Raw genomic sequence first — 17,863 nt, forward strand, 5'->3', positions numbered from 1 at the left:
AAAAAATATATTATTTTCATTATTTTGAAATGAAGAATAACAATTTCATTGAGAACGGATTTCTTCCGTTTTTAGTGATTGTTTTTATGTGCATTTGCGTCGGTTGTCAAAAAAGAGAATTTGACAACTTGCCATTTCAAATGAATGAAAAATACAAGAATAGGCTTCAATTTAACTTCTGGGGAAATAGAGAAGGAAAATCAACTGAAAAATTAGAATTGCATGAAATGGTATCACAATGGCAGATATCGCAAATTAGTAAATGTGGAAAAGACGAATTTACAAGAATTTCTCACTTTTGTTTTCTGTCAAATTCTTCTTTAACATATCAAAAAGTTTTTTTGCTGAGACATGAGGGCATCAAGCAAACATTTGAAATAGAGAGAAAAGGAGCACTTTCTTTGGAATGCTGCAAAGTGAGAAGCAGCTGCGATTATTCTTCTTTGACAAAGACTTCCACAGCGAATGTGAGTATTTTCAACATATCAATAAGCAGTTCACAAAGCCCTGCATCCTGTTCAAGTCCGTTGTGTGAAGGGAAAGACACGCATTTCTTGATTGAGCAGAGTTCGATTTGTTCGCTGATTGTTGCAAAGGATTCGTTTGTTCTCATTGGAAAAGGAAGCAACTGGGCGCATCTTCAGGGCTGTTCATTCATCAACATCACTCAACTGCAGAAAAACCAAATTTCATTTCCTTGTCATTCTTCTTCTTTTCTTTCTTCTTCTTCAACTTATTCTTCCAATCGATCCCTTCAGAAGCCATCGTTGCCTTTTCAACACTTGAAAGAGTTCAGAAATTCAATTACTGAACAAGACTCAATTGTTAGAACCGAATCATGCACATTCAAATTGAATGCGCTGGATCACAACAATGCATTTTTTGGGAAAAAGAGACTTCTTTCAGCGACATCAATAAACTCGACATTCAACACAAGGCAAGAGCTGTTAACTGGCAATCATAGCTTTGAAAGATGCAGTTTTTGCTCTCAAAGCGAAGAATTGGGAGGGGCAATTTCCAGCAGTGCTGCTTTGATGATAAGAGTGTGCATATTTTTTAAATGCAATTGCACAAAAGCTATTGATCCGCATGGAGGAGCAATATTTATATCAGGATATGAACAGTTTTTATTGGAAGAATCAAATTTTTCAGATTGCAGAGCATTATATGGTGGAGCGGCTTGTCTTCGCTCAAGAGTCTTTTTTTCAGTTCTGAATTGTCGATTTTTGAGCAGCCCTTCTGATCAAGGAGTTATCCAATTCTGTGATAATCATGAAGGCGCATCATATTCAGGATGCGTTTTCGCTGATAACAACAAAGATTATGATTCTGGAGTAGGAAGAATTTCTTACAGTGGAAAAAACTTTGAATTCCATGATTGTCTTTTTGAAAATAATAAAGCGAAAAGAACAGGGGGGATATTAGTATATGTTCCATTCGAATCTTCCTCGTTTTTCAATATTTCATTTGTGACATGCTTTTTCTCAGGAAATGAGGCAACAATTACGGGAGCTCATGCAAGTGATGTGTATGCACTAAATAACTGGAGTAATTTGACAAAACAGTCATTTGTGGAGACTTTCTCAACATCAATTGAGCCACATTTGTTCATTGATAATGGAGCATCAGGCCATGAAAATTGGATTCCTTTTCCACCTTCGCCCAAGCCGATGGTCAAGCTTCATTCATCTGCTCAGCGTGGAAGTGACGATGCTAATTGCGGAAACGAAACTTTTTTGTGTCTGACGCTGAAATACACCTTCGACAGCAGATGGAGAGGATCAGGGAAATTGCCGATGGTTGTTCACCGAGGAGAGAAGGCAGAAGAAACCATTGTGATTGGGAGCGAAAGTGTGGAAATAAGTGGAGAAGACAAAGAAAGAACGGTGTTGTATTCGAAAGTGACAAGAGATGGAGGAGGACTGTTTGAAATATCGAGTGGAAGCCTGGAGCTATCAACAATGACTTTGATCCATTCGAGAAGCTCATCGTGTGGACAGTCATCGCTTTTCACAATAACCTCTGCAGGAACATTGAGTGTGAGAGAAGCTGTTGTGAAGGGAGATAGATATGAAGAATCGTATTTTGAAAAATCAGCTTGTGATTTGAAAGAAGGCAGAACAAAGATGGAGAATGTGGTTTTTTGTGACTTTTGTGTGTCAAGTGCATCGCTGATCTCAGTTGGACAAGCATGTGAGCTGAATCTGACATCGGTTGACATCTCAGAGATCACTAACATGAATGGAGATGGAGGAGCAGTGAGCGGGGTTGTTGGTTCTGGAAAAGTTGTTATCATTGAGAATGCGAGTTTTATGGGATGCAAAAGTGAAAAGGGAAAAGGAGGGGGTGTGGATGTTGTTGTCAGAAGTGGAGGAACACTGAAGATAGGAGCAACATTGAGTTGCTCAATTGATGTGTGCTCTGCGGGAAATGAGGGAGGGTTGAAAGGAAAGGGGGGAGGAGTGTATCTCAGAGTGGATGATGGAGCTACTGGTTATGTTTTTGATGGTTTGGGATTTGGAGCCAACAACCAGGCATGGAAAGGGAACAACATGTTTGTTTCTGGGGATGATTTGAAGAGGATTGTTTCAAAGGAACATTTCAAGGGTTGCATTGAAGCAGATAGAGAGCATGACAATGATGCAACGGGGAGCGAAAGCAGTGATGAGGAATACATTATTCCCTTGTCTATTTATATGATTCAGCCATTTCCTATTCCAGGGTTTGTTGGGGGAAGGAATTGCAAGGATTTCAACAACTGTGGGTTTGACGGTTATCCTTGTTCAACGATGAACTTCCTGAGTTCTGTTCAGTTTCCGAACAGTGATTGCACCATAATCCTCAATCCGAACTTTGTTTTGAATGAAGTTGTTGCGATTGAAGACTGCGCGTGGAATGTGAGCTGCGAGCTTGTGGGAGAAAGGGTTGAAGCGGCAAAGGTCGATTCAGTAACATCTGAGGGGATGATAATGGTGAAAAATCAGACAGAATTTGCAAACATAGGATTTTATCTTCCAGCGAATCTGGGAGCTGCAACATCGTTCATTTCATGTTCATCAGGAACTCTTCATATGAAATGTTGCTCAGCATCCTTGGTTGATATGTTTTCTGAGCAGAAAGTGAGTTTCAGCATTGTGAGGGTGACAGGAGGAAGGATACACATGGAATCATTCATCAGTGAAACTGGGATTGAGTTTTCATCTTCCTCGATGATCTGGGTTGATGGGGGATGTGAAGTTGTGCTGTGTGAATGCAAAATGGTGGGAGTGAAAAAAGAGAGCGGAAATGGGGGTTGCATATTTGCTGAGAAGAAGAAAATCAGGATGGCGATTGATTCGTGCAACTTCAGTGGGTGTGGTGTGGTTGGAAGCAGCTCGTGTGGTGGGGGAATGATGGCTGAAGTGAAGGGAGAGAACGAACTGTTCATCAATGGAACAACAGCGTTTGATGGTTGTGTAGCACCAGGTGGTGAAGGGGTAAATGGCAGAGGAGGGGGGATGATGATCAGGGTGGAAGAGGTTCCGTTGAAATTCGAGATTGGAGGGGATGTGACTTTTGGGTCATTGGAAAACAATGATGCGAGATATGGCAAGGATGTGTTTGTTTTGTGTGAGAGAGGAGTTCATCTGAGAGAAGTGATTAATCGCTCGTCATTCGAGTTTTTCGATTTCAAAACGATTCCAACAGATGCACTGCAGCTGAGCGGGATGGAAAATGGGAATGAATCATGTGTTATTCCGCTTCATGTGTTTCTGTGCTCAGTCGGAACGCAGCTGGCTGTTGATGGGAGTTGTGGAACTGATCACGATTTTTGTGGATTTGCTTCGTTTCCGTGCTTGACAGTTGATTATTGTGCTGGAAGACGAGCAGGAAACAACGTGGAGTCTGTGATGCTTGAATCTAGATCATCGATAAATGGTGAATTTGCCTTTCCCCTGCTTGCCATGAGCGTGACCTCTCAGGTCAGACCTGGAATAAAGGTTGATGTTCATGACAATGGAGATGTGGAGCAAGAAGGCCTTGTGGAGTGTGCGAGCAACATCAGGTTTGAAAACATTTCGTTTGCACTTCCACTCTCCATGAAGGAAAGTCATTGCAGTTTTCTTATTTCGAAGAAGAATCTGAAGTTGACAGAGTGCGTATTTGCGTTTTTGGGAGACAAAGAAGGGGTTTTTGTTGAGTTCGGCGTGATTCATGTTTGCAGTGGGGATCTGACGATGAAGGGTGTGTGCTTGGTAGATGGAATTGGATTCCATGGCTGTTCTGGATTTACTGTGGAGAATGGAGGAAAAATCACCATGGAAGATTGTGTATTGTGTAATGTGAGCCAAAGGAATGGGAATGGAGGATGCATGACTTTGAGAGGAAAAAGTGGGGAGAATCCGTTTGTGAGGATGAGGAATGTGACTATTGGTGGAGCATGTGAAGCAGGAATGAGCCTGAAAGGAGGCGGATTGCTTGTGGTGTTGGATGCGGGAATTGAGCTGACAATGGAGAAAGTTGGATTCAAGAACTGTTCTGTTCCGGCTGAAGACTCGGAGAGTGTTGGAAGAGGGCTCGGAGGGGGAATGTTTCTTGAGCTGTTGGATGGAAGTGGCGTATTGACACTCTCAGAGCTGAAATTTGAGGCTTGCAGTGCCTGGAAAGGGAGGAATATGTTTGCGGATGCGATGCAGTTGGACATTGTTGTGAACAACAGCACAATGAAGTTTGGGATGGAAGGAATGGAAAGAGAAGATCTGATGGGATTTGAGGAATCGACAACCAAAACAGAATATTGGATTCCTCTTGAGGTCTATTTTAGGGAAATTGGGGGTGGAGGTTATGTTGGAGGAAAAGAGGATGAAGGGTTTGATCATTCGGGATGTGGATTTGGAGATGTGCCTTGTGAAAGTGTTGGATTTCTTCTTTCCCGCCGGATCAAATCGAGTCAAAATGTGACTGAGATCCATATTTATCCTTCGTTTGCATTCAAAGAATGCCTTTCATTCAGCAATAAGAATATTTTTTTGCGAGGCCTTGACAAGAGCCTGCAAACGAAGTTTGTGCGAAACATCACAGGAGAAGGATCAAACGTGGTTGAATCATTTGTGGATGTTGAGATTAGCGATATGAGTTTTGATGCGCCATTTGAATTTGGGCCAATTGCAAGAATGAATTTGTTTTTTGTTGGTCAGAAAACAATGAAAATGCTTGGCTGTTCGTGTGCCTGGAGAAGTGATGAAACAAAAAGTGTTGAGTATAATTTTGCGAGAGTTGAGGGAGGGACGTTGGAAATTGTGGGTTTTGAAGCAAGATACGTGAAATTGGGGAATAGTGGGATGTTTGTGGTTGAAGGGAATGAAGCGAGGGGGCGATTCAGTGGGATGGCCATTGATTCTGTGAGCTGCAATGGGCAGAAGGGGCTGATGGTGGGAAGGCTCTGCTCAATGTGGATCAATGATTCTTCAGTTTCAGGTTCAGAGTTGTTGCAGAATTGTGCGTTGCTGTCTGTCGATGAGTGTGCGGAGACAATTGTGGACAATACATCGTTGAGTGACTGGAAGAGGCAGATTGGAAATGGTGGGGGAATTGAGGGAAAAGTGGGGAAGGGGTGCTCATTCAAGATGAGGCAGTGCAACATGACAAACTGCGGTGCGTTGATTGGAAACGGGAAAGGCGGGGGGATGATGATATCGTTGAGCAGCAGTGGCAGGATGGAGTTAGATGATAACACTGTGAAGGAGAATATTGTTTCAGAGCAGAGTGGACAAGGAGGTGGGCTATTCATTAATATCGATAGCACAGAAGTGAATTATTGGGTGAGAAGGAATATGTTTGCATCGAATGTGGGGTTAATCGGATGGGATGTGTATGTTGTGTGTCCTTCGCCACGAACAATGATCACGCTTGTTGTTTGGGAAGGGTTTGATGAGGGTGCTGGAGAGAATAACTTTTGGGTTGGGGATGGAGAAGCAGGGAGCAATGAAGGTGTGTCTCTGAAGACGTATCTGTTCCCTGGGGATGAAGAGATAGTGTTTGTGGATGAAAGTGGGAAGAATGAAGCAAACTGTGGGATGTTCAGTGTGGAAGGGTTTTGTCGAGATGTGGGATATGGGATGGGGCGGATGAATGAGAGCCAGTGGATTGTGCAAATCAAGACGAAAGCAGACCTGGAGAAGGAAGTCGAGCGAAGAGAACATCCATTGGCGATAAGGGGCAAGAACAGTGAAAGTGTGATGAATGTGAAAGCAGAAGGGCATCTGTTGCTTTCATCATCGTTGGAGCCGAACAATCTGATGTTGAGCAGCCTGAGGATCTGGCTTCCTGAGGAAAAAAGTGAGTATGACGAGTTCGTGTGCGTGGAGAGTGGGAAACTATCAATCACCAGCTGTTCATTTGGGAAGATTGGAGAAGAGAAAAGACAGTACTTTGAATGGATTGTGAATGGAAGAGGAGGAGAGCTTGGTTTTGTGTCTGTGAGTGTGCATGGGATGCCGTTCAAAGGAGGATATGGGATGGTCTGCGTGAGAGGAGAGTGCTATGCCAGTGTTGAAAACTCATCAGTCGGTGAAGTGAGCGGAGAAAGTGGAGGGATAATTGTAATTGGACAAGGCGGAGAAATGATGGTTAACTCATCCAACATCACTCAGAGCAGTTCGCAGAAAGGAGGAGTGATTCGGATGGAAAAAGGGAGCAATCTGCAAGTGGAGAACGACTGCAATTTTGTTGGGTGTTTGGCAAATGAAGGAGATGGCGGAATGATAAACAGTGAAATGAATGAATACTCAGTTTTCACAATAAGATCGAGCACACTCAAAGGATGCTCGGTGAATACGGATGATGGAAAGGGTGGAAGTGTTTTTGTTGAAATGACAGGAAATGGAGTTTTCTTTTTTGGGAATGTGAGTTTTTCTGAGAACGTTGCATGGGCTGGGAGGGATATGTTTGTTCGAAGTGTGGATTTGAATGAATCAATGAAGAGCACTTGTTTTGAAGAAGTACTATTTGATGAGGAAGGGAGAGTGTGTGTGGATTTTGCAGGAAGCGATGAGGCAAACTTTGGAGGAGTAATTGTGGATCTGAAGCTGTTGTTGGTTCAGTACGTATCAGAAGAAATACGAGTGAGCAAGAAAGGGTGTGATGTTCTTGGCTGTGGGAGTGAGACATATCCATGTCAGTCTTTTTGGAGAGGATTTGAGAATGTGAAGGGCAGTTTGGATTCGAAAAGGGTTGTTATCACAGATGGGACATTTGTTGAAAACGAATATGATTTGTCGGGATGTGAAATTTGTTCAGAAGGTTCTTCCGCGAATGACTCTGGGGAGAAAAGTCGACTTGAATTCAAAACCGAAATCAAAGGGGAGAGAGGGAAAACGGTGATAACTGGGCAAGGCGCATTGAGTTTTGCTGGGTTAGTGTTTGCTCTTCCATATTCGTTTTCGAGTGGTCATGAGATCCTGATCACATACTCATCGATGAGTGAAAGTGAAGCTCTGATCGTTCGCAAGTGTCTGTTTGACTGCAGTTCAAGCAGGAAGGTGGATGTGTATCTGATCAAAGGGATCAGAGGAAAAGTTGAGATTGGAGAATGTGTTGTAGGAACAGTTCAGTTTGTGAGCACCCCGTTTGTGCTTCAGTGTGACACAAACATCAGCTCATGCACTGTGGAAGGGATTTCAAGTGAGTGTGAGGAAGGAGGAGCAATGAAAATCATTCTCGACTCAGTTGTCACGAGGCTTCAAATGAAAAACATAACAACAGTGAGATGCCAGTGTGTGAAGGAGGAAAGCAAAGGAGGGTTTTTGTATGTGGACTCAAGCAAAGCGAATCAGGAAACGCCATTTGTGTTTGAAGAGATGGTGTTTGATGGAAATGAGGCATGGAAAGGGAAAAACATTTTTGTTGTGGAAAGGGATCTGAACAGAACAGTGAGTGAAAGAGCCTTTCGCTTTGATTTCGAACCATTGAAGGATGATGAAAATGCATTTGTGGGGAGGGATGTGTTCAATGAGGCAACAGATCTGTCCCGTTTTCTTGTTTCGTTCAGCTCTGGGCAGATATATGTTGGAGAGAAGGGATTTGATGTGAAGAGATGTGGGAGCAAAAGGGATCCATGCTGTTCGTTTTGGAGAGGGATGCAACAACTGGAGGCAGGAGCTGAAAAGAAGGCAATATTCATTTGGGAAAAGACAAAGATCACAGATGGATTTGACCTCTCAGAAATGGTCATTGCCTCTGCATCTCTTTCCAGCAGAAAAGCTGCTTCACCTCATGGAATAACAAATGCGGATGGTTTTGAGAATCAAATGGCAACATTTGAATTTGAAAGGAGCGATTCATCAGGGAGTGGAGGGAATGTGAAGAACAGGAAAGCTTTGTTGCTCGAGATGATCAACTTGCTGGTGCAGTCAAGTTTGCAGAATGAAAAGAAGGCGGTGATCATCAACGAAGATGGAATGTTGAATATTACAGATTGTTCTTTCAGTTTGAAAGAGATACCTGAACAAGAAGGAAACATCAACATGGTAAGAATGGAAAAGGGTCGAATGGTTGTTTGTCGACTGAGCTGTGAATCGACGAGTTTTTGTGAGAGTGTTCTGCTTGTGAACGGGGATGGTGTTGAGTGTGATCTTAATGAGATTGTCTTCATATCAGTGAGCATCAGGAGCGGATCTGTTGTGGAGACATTTGCGATGGAGGAATCTGTGAAGGGATTACATGAGGGTTGTGCTTTGTCTTTGTGCAATTCCACTTTTTCATCCATCACTGGCAATGGTGTTGAGCCGAGTGGAATGATCAGTGAAGGGAGTGGAGGAGCAGGGTTGGTGGTGAATGGAAGCAGATTTGAAGGTTGTCTAGGGAATAAGTCGATGAAAGGTGGAGTGTGCTTGTTTGAACTGAGTGAAGGAGGAGTTATGAGAATGGTTGATTGCTTGATGGTGAGGTGTGGGTGCTCGATGGAGGGGAGAGGAGGGGGTGTGTATGTTGCGACGAGACTGACAGAGGATCTTGACTTTTGCTTTGTGAACATGAATTTTAGTGCAAACAGTGCAAAAGCAGGGCGGGATATATTTGTTGAGTGCCATCGAATTTCCAGTCAGATAAATGAGACACAGTTTCTGATGGATCTGCGGGAGTCTGTGTATGTGCGACTGAATGCAATCTGTGGGATAGACAGAACGGAGCACACGAGCGAGCCAATTGATTTGATGAGCATCATTGCAATCTTTCAGTCTGACAGTATTGTATTGTCGAGTGCCTTGGGGAAGAATGGAAAGAATGAGCGAAATTGCGGAAGTCGAGCGAATCCGTGCTTGTCCATTGAGTATGGGTTGGGTCATGTGACGAGAGATGTGGAAGCGAGGATGCTTGTGGATGAAGAGTCAAAGTTGATGAGTAAGGTGGATCTCCATGATTTGACGCTGACGGCTCTTAATGCACCTGGAAAGAAAGGTGTTGTTGCTGTGATGGAGAATGCTTTTGTTCCAGGGATTGAAGCAGTTGTGAGAAGTGAAGGTTTTGTGTCCGTTTTGTATCTTGTATTTGTGGTGCAAACCTCACAAACGCTGCAACATTCAACGCTTTTTGCAGTCGAGTCTGGATTTTTCTTGATGAGCCAATGTGGTTTTAGTGGACTGGAATCAGATGAACAATTGAGTGACTTTCATTTTGTTTGTCTAAGCTTTGGGGGAGGGAGTGCTCAGTTGTTTGATATCAAGTTTGAGTCGTTGCATGTGACATCAAGCTGTCTGATCGAGTGCCAGAGTGGCTGTGAGAGTGTCTTGATGGAGAAGATCGGAATGAGCAATATCACTTGTGATAGATGGTGCATTCATGTTGATGATGATGGGGAACAAGTTTGGGAACAAGAAGGAGAAAGAATGATAGAGCTTAGTGGTGCAGATACGAAGAATATTACATGTTCTTCATTGGATGGAAGTGTAATAAGGCTCAAATCAAAACACTTTCCCGTGCTTATTCGAAACAGCACATTTGGAAGTTGTGCAAACACGAAAAATGAAAAGGGAGAAGTTTTGTTAATAAGTTCATGTTCAAATGTGATTATTGAATCGAGTGTTGTTGATGGAGAAATTGAGAGAGATAAGAGGAACATAAACAGACTTTCCTCGAGTGCTGGAGATGAACTGTGCAAATGGAATGGATCTCTTGTTGATTGTGTGAATTCTCATGTGGAACTTAATGATACAACGATCAAGAATTCGGAAGTTGGTGGATTATCTGTATCAAGTGGGAACGTTGGGGTGATGATGAGCATGTTTTCAGGGAATGATCCGTCAGTGAAAGGATATCCATCTGCTCGACGGAACATTATTTGCACAGACCATGCAATATTGAACATCAGGAGTCTGAAGGGAGGGGATGGAGCTGTGAGAAATTCATCCTTATGGATCGTGAGTGAGAATTGTGAAATGGAAGGAATAGTGGGGGAATGCACTTCTTCATTTTTCATTCCGTTGCTAGAGTCAGTGGAGAAAGAAGATGAAGGAACTGCGACAAAGCTGAAGCTAAAAGGTCAGCTTCTTTTGCCTTGCAATCTGATGTTGAGATTAGTTTTCAGGAGGGTCAGCGAAGAGCAGATTGAGAAATTCGGTTTTGACACAGATGGGTTTATCTCAGAGAATGAAGTTCACTCATGGGTATCAACAGAAAAGCTGGGAAATGTCGAAAATGAAACAGAAGTTTCTGTGTCGCTTCAATATGGAGATCCTTCGACACCGAGTTTTTCCAATTCTTTGATTCTGAAGAACAAGAGTGAAACAAAGGTGAATGAAGATGGAAATCTTTCTGAAGTGGGAAAAGAAGGGAAATCCTCATCTTCAACAGTTATTATAATTGTTTTGGTCGTGATCTTGTTGATTGTTCTTATTGTATCCATTCTTGTCACAATACGATGGAGAAAACAAAAGAGACGAACTGAAGAATTGGAGGTGATTGTGGAAGACACAGTGAAAAAGGATCCAAAGGCGATTGAGATGGTGACGATGGAGATGTCTCCAGAGGAGCAGTGGAGGAAAGCAGAGAGAGAGGCAGAGAAGAAGAATGAAGAAAAGATGAAGAAAAGAGTGTACGCGAAAAGTTTAGGACACTCTGAGTCATCGGAGCATCTTCTCTCCGAGAGTGGCTCAACAGAATATATCCTTGGAAAAGACTCAGACAAGATTCCCGATTGGGCACTGGAGAAAGATGAGGAAGAAGAGATAAGGAAGAGAACACCATCTCCATCAATTTCTTCTTCTTGTTCAACTGATTCAGATTCCACTTTTGTTCGAGGAGAAGATCTGTGCCCGACAACCTCGTCGATGTCGAACTTGGTGGATGCAATGGCCTGTTCATCACCTCATGAGAAATTGATTGTGGATCTGAGGGATTCGCTGTTCATGTTGTTGCATGGGCTGAATAAGACAAAAGAGATGGCAATTGGCACACTGAAAGAGCGAGAAATGACAGCTGCTCAGATCCTGTTCTGGGTGGTCAACCTTGCGCTGTACTCGTTTGATGAAATGGAAAACCCTCTTCAATCTCTTTCCAATCTGAGTCCTCACATTGTTCTCTTCTCAGAACACATGGTGATATGCATTGTCATGCATTCTGATTTATTGTCTGATGATGACTCAGATTCCTCATCCATCTCATCATCAACTGTTGTCACATCTGCTAGTGGCAATGATGATGATGATGATGACTCTCTGCCCTCGTCTGCATTTGAAGATGAAGATGCTTTCAAAAAAGAGTGCCTGAGGTGGAAGGCGCCAGAGCTGCAGATTAACAAGAAGATGGGAGCAACGAAGGAGTCGGCTGCATTCTCAATCGGGATGATGTTGTGGGAGTGCTTGACGCTTCAGATCCCGTTTGGTGAGTATCCAGCAGAGGTGGCAGGGCAGAAGATTGTGAATGGAGAGAGGCCAAACTTGGAAGCTGTTGAGTGTGTGAGCTGGAGTGAGCTTGTGAAGTGCTGTTGGGCAGGGCAGCTGTCAGAGCGGAAGACGCTTGGAGAAGTGAAGCGAGAGTTGATTGGACATTTTCCAGCTGGAGCTGTGATGGTTACGATGTCAGACGCGATTGATCTGAGGAGGGAAAATGAAAGTGGAAGCGGAAGAAGCGATGATGGATACAGATGCTAAAAGTTGAAGGTGAAGCTGGAACAAGAGAAGTGAAAGGACGGGTGCTGAACAAGAGCTGCTGAACCGATGAGTTTCAGATGAATGTTTACTGAGTTTGTTCAGAACAGATGGCATTATGTGAGCACCCATATGGTGAGCAAAGCCGAAAGATGCTGCAAAATATGTATGCAAGTTTCTTCTTCTTCTTTTCTTCTCTTTTGAAGAGAAATTCTTCCAAGTTATTTCTTCGCTGATTGATTGAAATGAAAAGATTAACCTAGTTTGAAGAGAAAAAGGATGCAAACGGGAGAGGATGAGGATAATGTTTTTGTTGTTTGTGGGAAGAAAAATATTTAATATTGTTGCTCAGCAATGCCTGCTGAGGAGAGATTTTCTTCTCACTCCTTAGCATGCATTCCTTCTGTTTTCCGTTGAGTGCGCTGCTTTTAAAAGCCTGAAGATAGAGAGACACAACGAGAGAGGTGTCTGAAAATGCTATGAGAGTAATAACTTTTTTTGTGATATGTGATATTTAGACTTTTAAGATTTTTTGGTTTAACGTTATGTTTCCGTTTTTCGAATTCTTTCGTTAAATTTTTCGTAAACAATTTCTGTCTGTTTTTATTTTCAAAATGAAGCAAGTTTTTTTTTTTTTTTTTTTTTTTTTTTTTTTTTTTTTTTTTTTGATCTCAAAAAGATATGTAACTTCAGATATTTGAGAAATTGATCAAATTATTTGAATTTGTGAAAAAACTGAGATTGGTTTCAAACCTTTTCTGCAATTGTATCACAATAGGTCTTCCATAACAATTCATAAAAATTAAAAAAAAAAATATGGAGTCTTTCAAAATTGAGAAAACCATTTGAAAATTATGAAATGAATATATTACAAAAAGCAAACTATTTCTTCCCACATATCTTTTAACATATGCAACAAAAATAGATAAATATCTGTGAACATTGACTTTATCACATGACAATTGTCATTTTTTTTTTCATCTTTTATTTGCGATGAAATCATTCGTTGTTATAGTGATATTGTAGTATTCGTTAAAAACACTATAAAATAAAACCATAACTGAAACATTTCATATAGGGTCAACTTTTTAATGGGACTTTTTTACTTATTGGCACTTTTTATGTTTGAAGCTGCCAATCAACAAAAAGTCCCCAATGAATTTCAACACATACACCACACTTTTTAACTTGTTTCAGCCGATACTTTTGCAGTTTGTTTTTATATTTTTATTCATTAGTCATTGAGAAATTTCGTTTTTTTAGTTAAATTTGAATGGACATTTACCAGCCAACCAGGCAACGCCCATGAAATCGGGGACATGTTTTGAATAGCTTTTACTAAGATCTATCAATTTTTATATTCTTTTTTTTCACAAACACTTTTTTCTTGTTTTTTTTCACATTTCATTTTTTTAACAAAATGCAAACATAAAACCGATTATTTCTTTGTTTATATAATGAAATGATAAAAATAAAAATATGATATGTAAAATAAACATATTTATGATGATGTGTATTAAAAGTTGAATATTAAAATTTTCTAATTGTTAAGAAATCATCAAAACAACAAAAGTTTGATCAAAGATCAAAAGCAGTTGGTCCCATTTTGCTGTTCAAGATAAATTGAAAAAAACAATGATTAATATTTTCAACATTTCATTATAAAAGTGTTTGTTTTGTATATCATATTTTAATTCTTATCATTTCATTATATAAACAAAGAAATAATCGGTTTTGTTATTGCATTTTGTTAAAAAATGAAATGTGAAAAAAAACAAGAAAAAAGTGTTTGTGAAAAAAAAGAATATAAAAATTGATAGATCTTAGTAAAAGCTATTCAAAACATGTCCCCGATTTCATGGGCGTTGCCTGGTTGGCTGGTAAATGTCCATTCAAATTTAACTAAAAAAACGAAATTTCTCAATGACTAATGAATAAAAATATAAAAACAAACTGCAAAAGTATCGGCTGAAACAAGTTAAAAAGTGTGGTGTATGTGTTGAAATTCATTGGGGACTTTTTGTTGATTGGCAGCTTCAAACATAAAAAGTGCCAATAAGTAAAAAAGTCCCATTAAAAAGTTGACCCTATGAATACATTTTTCAGATGTGTTTTCAAGTTGTTAACAATAAGGAAATTTAAAAAATAAATTGACTTTATGAATTACGTAATTTTTTTTTATTTTTCAGAAAAAATTCACTTGCACCAGAATTGAAAAACGCATTCCTTTCATTTTTTTTTTCAAATAATTCAATTGCGAATTTCATCTTTTCTTTTGATGAAAATATAATTTTAAGTGCTAGCTTTCGTACAAATTTGCAGGTGAACTTTAAAGGTTGAAAAGTTGGATTTCTTTTGTATGATAATTTTTGAAATCATGGCTTTAATTTAAAAGTGTTGATTCTTCCAAAAAAATATTGTTTTTATGTGGTGAACTTTTAATTAAAATGAATGACGCATAATAAAAATTTCCAAAAATTATGATTCAGATTCAATTCTTGATGAATTTGTCATTATTTTGAGTTTTGAATTTTTTGCATTCATTATTCAATACTAAAAGAGTATTTTTTGCACCTAAATTTTTAACAGAAAGATTTTGGATAAAAAAATATAACCCATTTTTTTAAAAAAGTCGGAAATAAAACCTTCTGATATCGTGTATGTCAAAATTTTTATATATTCCTCAATCTTTTGGTATATGGAATCAAAAAAAAAAGCAGATGAGATCCTCATCGCATTTGCTGTCCAGGATTGTTTAATAAAGAATGAATGGAATAATTTGAAGATAACGCAACTTCTATTTTATCTTGCTCAAAAAAAAGCTGTTTCAGATCTCATTTGATTTATATGCGATTTAATATTTTTTTCAAATCAATCTATTTTATTTTTCTCAGGCAGAAAACGTTATTATGTGAAATTTTAAAAAACACACACCTGCTTTGGAGTGTTTCGAAATTACTGAAATGTGAATGTTGATTCATGGAGAAATCCAACTTATTGAAGTTAATCAAATCAACGTTCATTGGTTTCTGTTGATTAAAGTCTCAAACAAGTGAAAATTCGAAAAATTAATTTTCTTTGTTAAAAAGTGTCATTGATTTATTCAAGATATTTTTGGATTCGATCAACATGTTCAAGGCCGATTATTGCGTGAAACAGTCATATAAAAAAATAGTCGTTTCATAATTAGTGCAGGTTCTCCTTTTCCTGAATCAGAAAGATACAAAAATGCAAAATTGTTTTGCACTGTTTGCTGAGGGAACATCACTGGATCATGGGATCTTGTAGCTATCTCAGATCCTTTCCGATGATTTCAAAAAATAGAAGTCAAATTGGAGCAATGTTTTGCAAATGGGAATGGATTGAAGACAAGAAACGATTTCGGAAAAAATATCGAAATTTCATCTTCAATAATTAATTTAGAAATAAGAGAGTTGAATGAACCATTTGTTCAAGATTTGATTATCCTAGATGGTCATTCGTCTCGCCTTTTTTTTTCGGAAATGTCATGGTGCAGATAACATTTTTTTCTTCATACAATTCTTCCTTTACATACTACTCACCTGACTCAGCCCTTGGACAGATTTGTATTTGAACATTTCAAAAAAATGTTTGAAAAGAACATTTCTGGTTCCTTCGGATTTCTCTGTATCTTCCGATCAAAAAGCATTTATTCCACCTGTTTCTGATTCAGTTAAGGATTCTTTTTTGTGAAAAATTTATTGTAATCATTTGAAATATGTGAAATTTATCTTTTTGACTCTTCTTCCGTTAATCAGTGTCTTCTGCAGAAAATTGAAGCCTCTTCGATGGTTGAAAAAGTGACAAATAAACCTTCTCTTTCAAGTAGCATTAGCATGAAATCCAAACAGGAGATGATTTCTTTGAAAACTGCACCACTCAACTGGAAAAAATGAAAAAAACCGAATTCATGTTTTTCATTGAAATGCAACATTTTTAAATATTGTGAAAATGAATCAACAATAATTTTTAACAAAAGATCTTGTATTTCTGAATAAACAGAAAGCGTCAAAACTCAAAAACATGAAAAGAGAGCTATTGTTTGTGAAGAAGCTATATGAAAATTTTCTGATATAGAAAAAGTGCATGGAAATCCATTTGAAAATACTTTCGAAAATGTACTGTCCACAAGTGAAAAAAAGAAAAAGAAACACTTCCGATAAAGCTCTGGGTTCAATATTTGATTTCGGTCATTAATTTTTTCAAGAGGAGCCTCGTTGTTGAATGCAATGAAAATCAACGTATTGTTTTCATTTAATGTATTTTTTAATGTTTTTCAAAATCTTTAAAACACTCTCTAAACATGACTCTCATATCGAAATATTGAACGCTGGAGTTAAATATCCTTTAATCTGTTTTTTTCTTACAAAATCGATGATAATCATTGTGTTCAGATTTTTTTTAAATCAAAAATATTGGTTTGACAGTTTATCTATTCATTTTAGAATAATTCATCTTGGAATGCAAGTGTTCAATTTTTTGGGTGTGTTGTTATTCATTCATTTGGAACACAGAAATTTGCAGCAATTACTAAGCATTTTTCACAGCAAATAATCCTTGTCAGATATGGAAAACTGTCAAACAAATGGTGATGAAAAAAAAGCAGTGATGTCAAAAATAATTATCACCCATATCAAAACATGTTTCACAGCTGAATACCATTTTGATCAATACGTTTTCACATATGGGGCAAAATATTTCACTTTAGTCATTTTCATTGAAAAATTATTCACTTTTCATTGACTTTAAGAGATCAAAAAACATAATATAAATGTGTTCGTTTTTTGACATTCGTGAAATGTTAAAAAACTTTATGTTTTAATTTCGACGATACCTGTTTTCGGATATGAAAATCAAATTTATTTCTGAATCTGAGAAAGAGAAATTAAGAAATGAGTGAAACAATTTTTTCAAACATTGTGCATAAAAAGCTTGAAAGTCCGTATTTTCCCCCATATTAATTAAACTATGCAAGTTTCCTTGGCTTTTAACCTTTTTCAGTTTCTATCTTCATGTGTTTTTCTTTGTTCGTTTTCTTTCAATAACATTGAGACCAATGGTAAATTATTTCAGTTGCTGTGAATTATTAATGTTTTGATCTTTTTTATTTTTTCTTTTTCATGCTTTTTTCATGCTTTTCATTTTTTTGAGTTCGTTTCTTTCATCAATCTGGTTTTTATAATTAAACAATGAAAACGGAAAAAATAATTGAAATTTCAAAAGAAATATTTAATATATTTTGGAATTCAAAATTTGAAGCTGATGAATTTTGCAAGCTTGTGTTTCTGGATGAATGTCTTCAAGAGAAAAATACTTGTATAATGAATTCTTCACAAATAAATGTGATACTGAATGTTCAAATTGAATATTTTACCAAACTAATTTTCTGAATAATAATTTTTTTGAATATTGTTCTTGTAGTTATTTCATTTTTTTTTTAAAAAATGCAAATAATTCTTCTCTCAAAAAATCAAGTGAGTGAAATAATTATGATTACTATTATATTAGTGTTCCTTGCGTTTTTTTCTTTTGAAATATTGAATTATTTTTCAATAAAATGTCAATAAATGTGCGAATGCAGATTTCCTATATCGAGTTTCCTTTTTTTGAGACCGTTTCATCCGGGTCTTGCTAAAATTATGTTTTCGAACAAAACGTTAAAACTATTCCAAAAAATTGATCAATAAATAATTTTTTTTGAATTTTCAAGGATTGCATAA

The 17,863-nt window shown here is 38.3% G+C and overlaps 1 protein-coding gene across 1 annotated transcript; it reads left to right on the forward strand.

Moving 5' to 3' along the window:
* Positions 1-973: 973 nt before the first annotated feature.
* MONOS_14333 (uncharacterized protein) lies at positions 974-12,125 on the forward strand (the record flags this gene model as incomplete). The annotated part of the gene is made up of 2 exons (XM_067867128.1): positions 974-1,043; positions 1,489-12,125. The coding sequence occupies 2 exons, from the start codon at positions 974-976 to the stop codon at positions 12,123-12,125; spliced, it is 10,707 nt and encodes a 3,568-aa protein (XP_067732296.1).
* Positions 12,126-17,863: the final 5,738 nt, after the last annotated feature.

This window comes from Monocercomonoides exilis (genome assembly GCF_001643675.1).
Source record: "Monocercomonoides exilis strain PA203 chromosome Unknown scaffold9-1957334, whole genome shotgun sequence".
NCBI classification, from domain to species: domain Eukaryota; phylum Preaxostyla; order Oxymonadida; family Polymastigidae; genus Monocercomonoides; species Monocercomonoides exilis.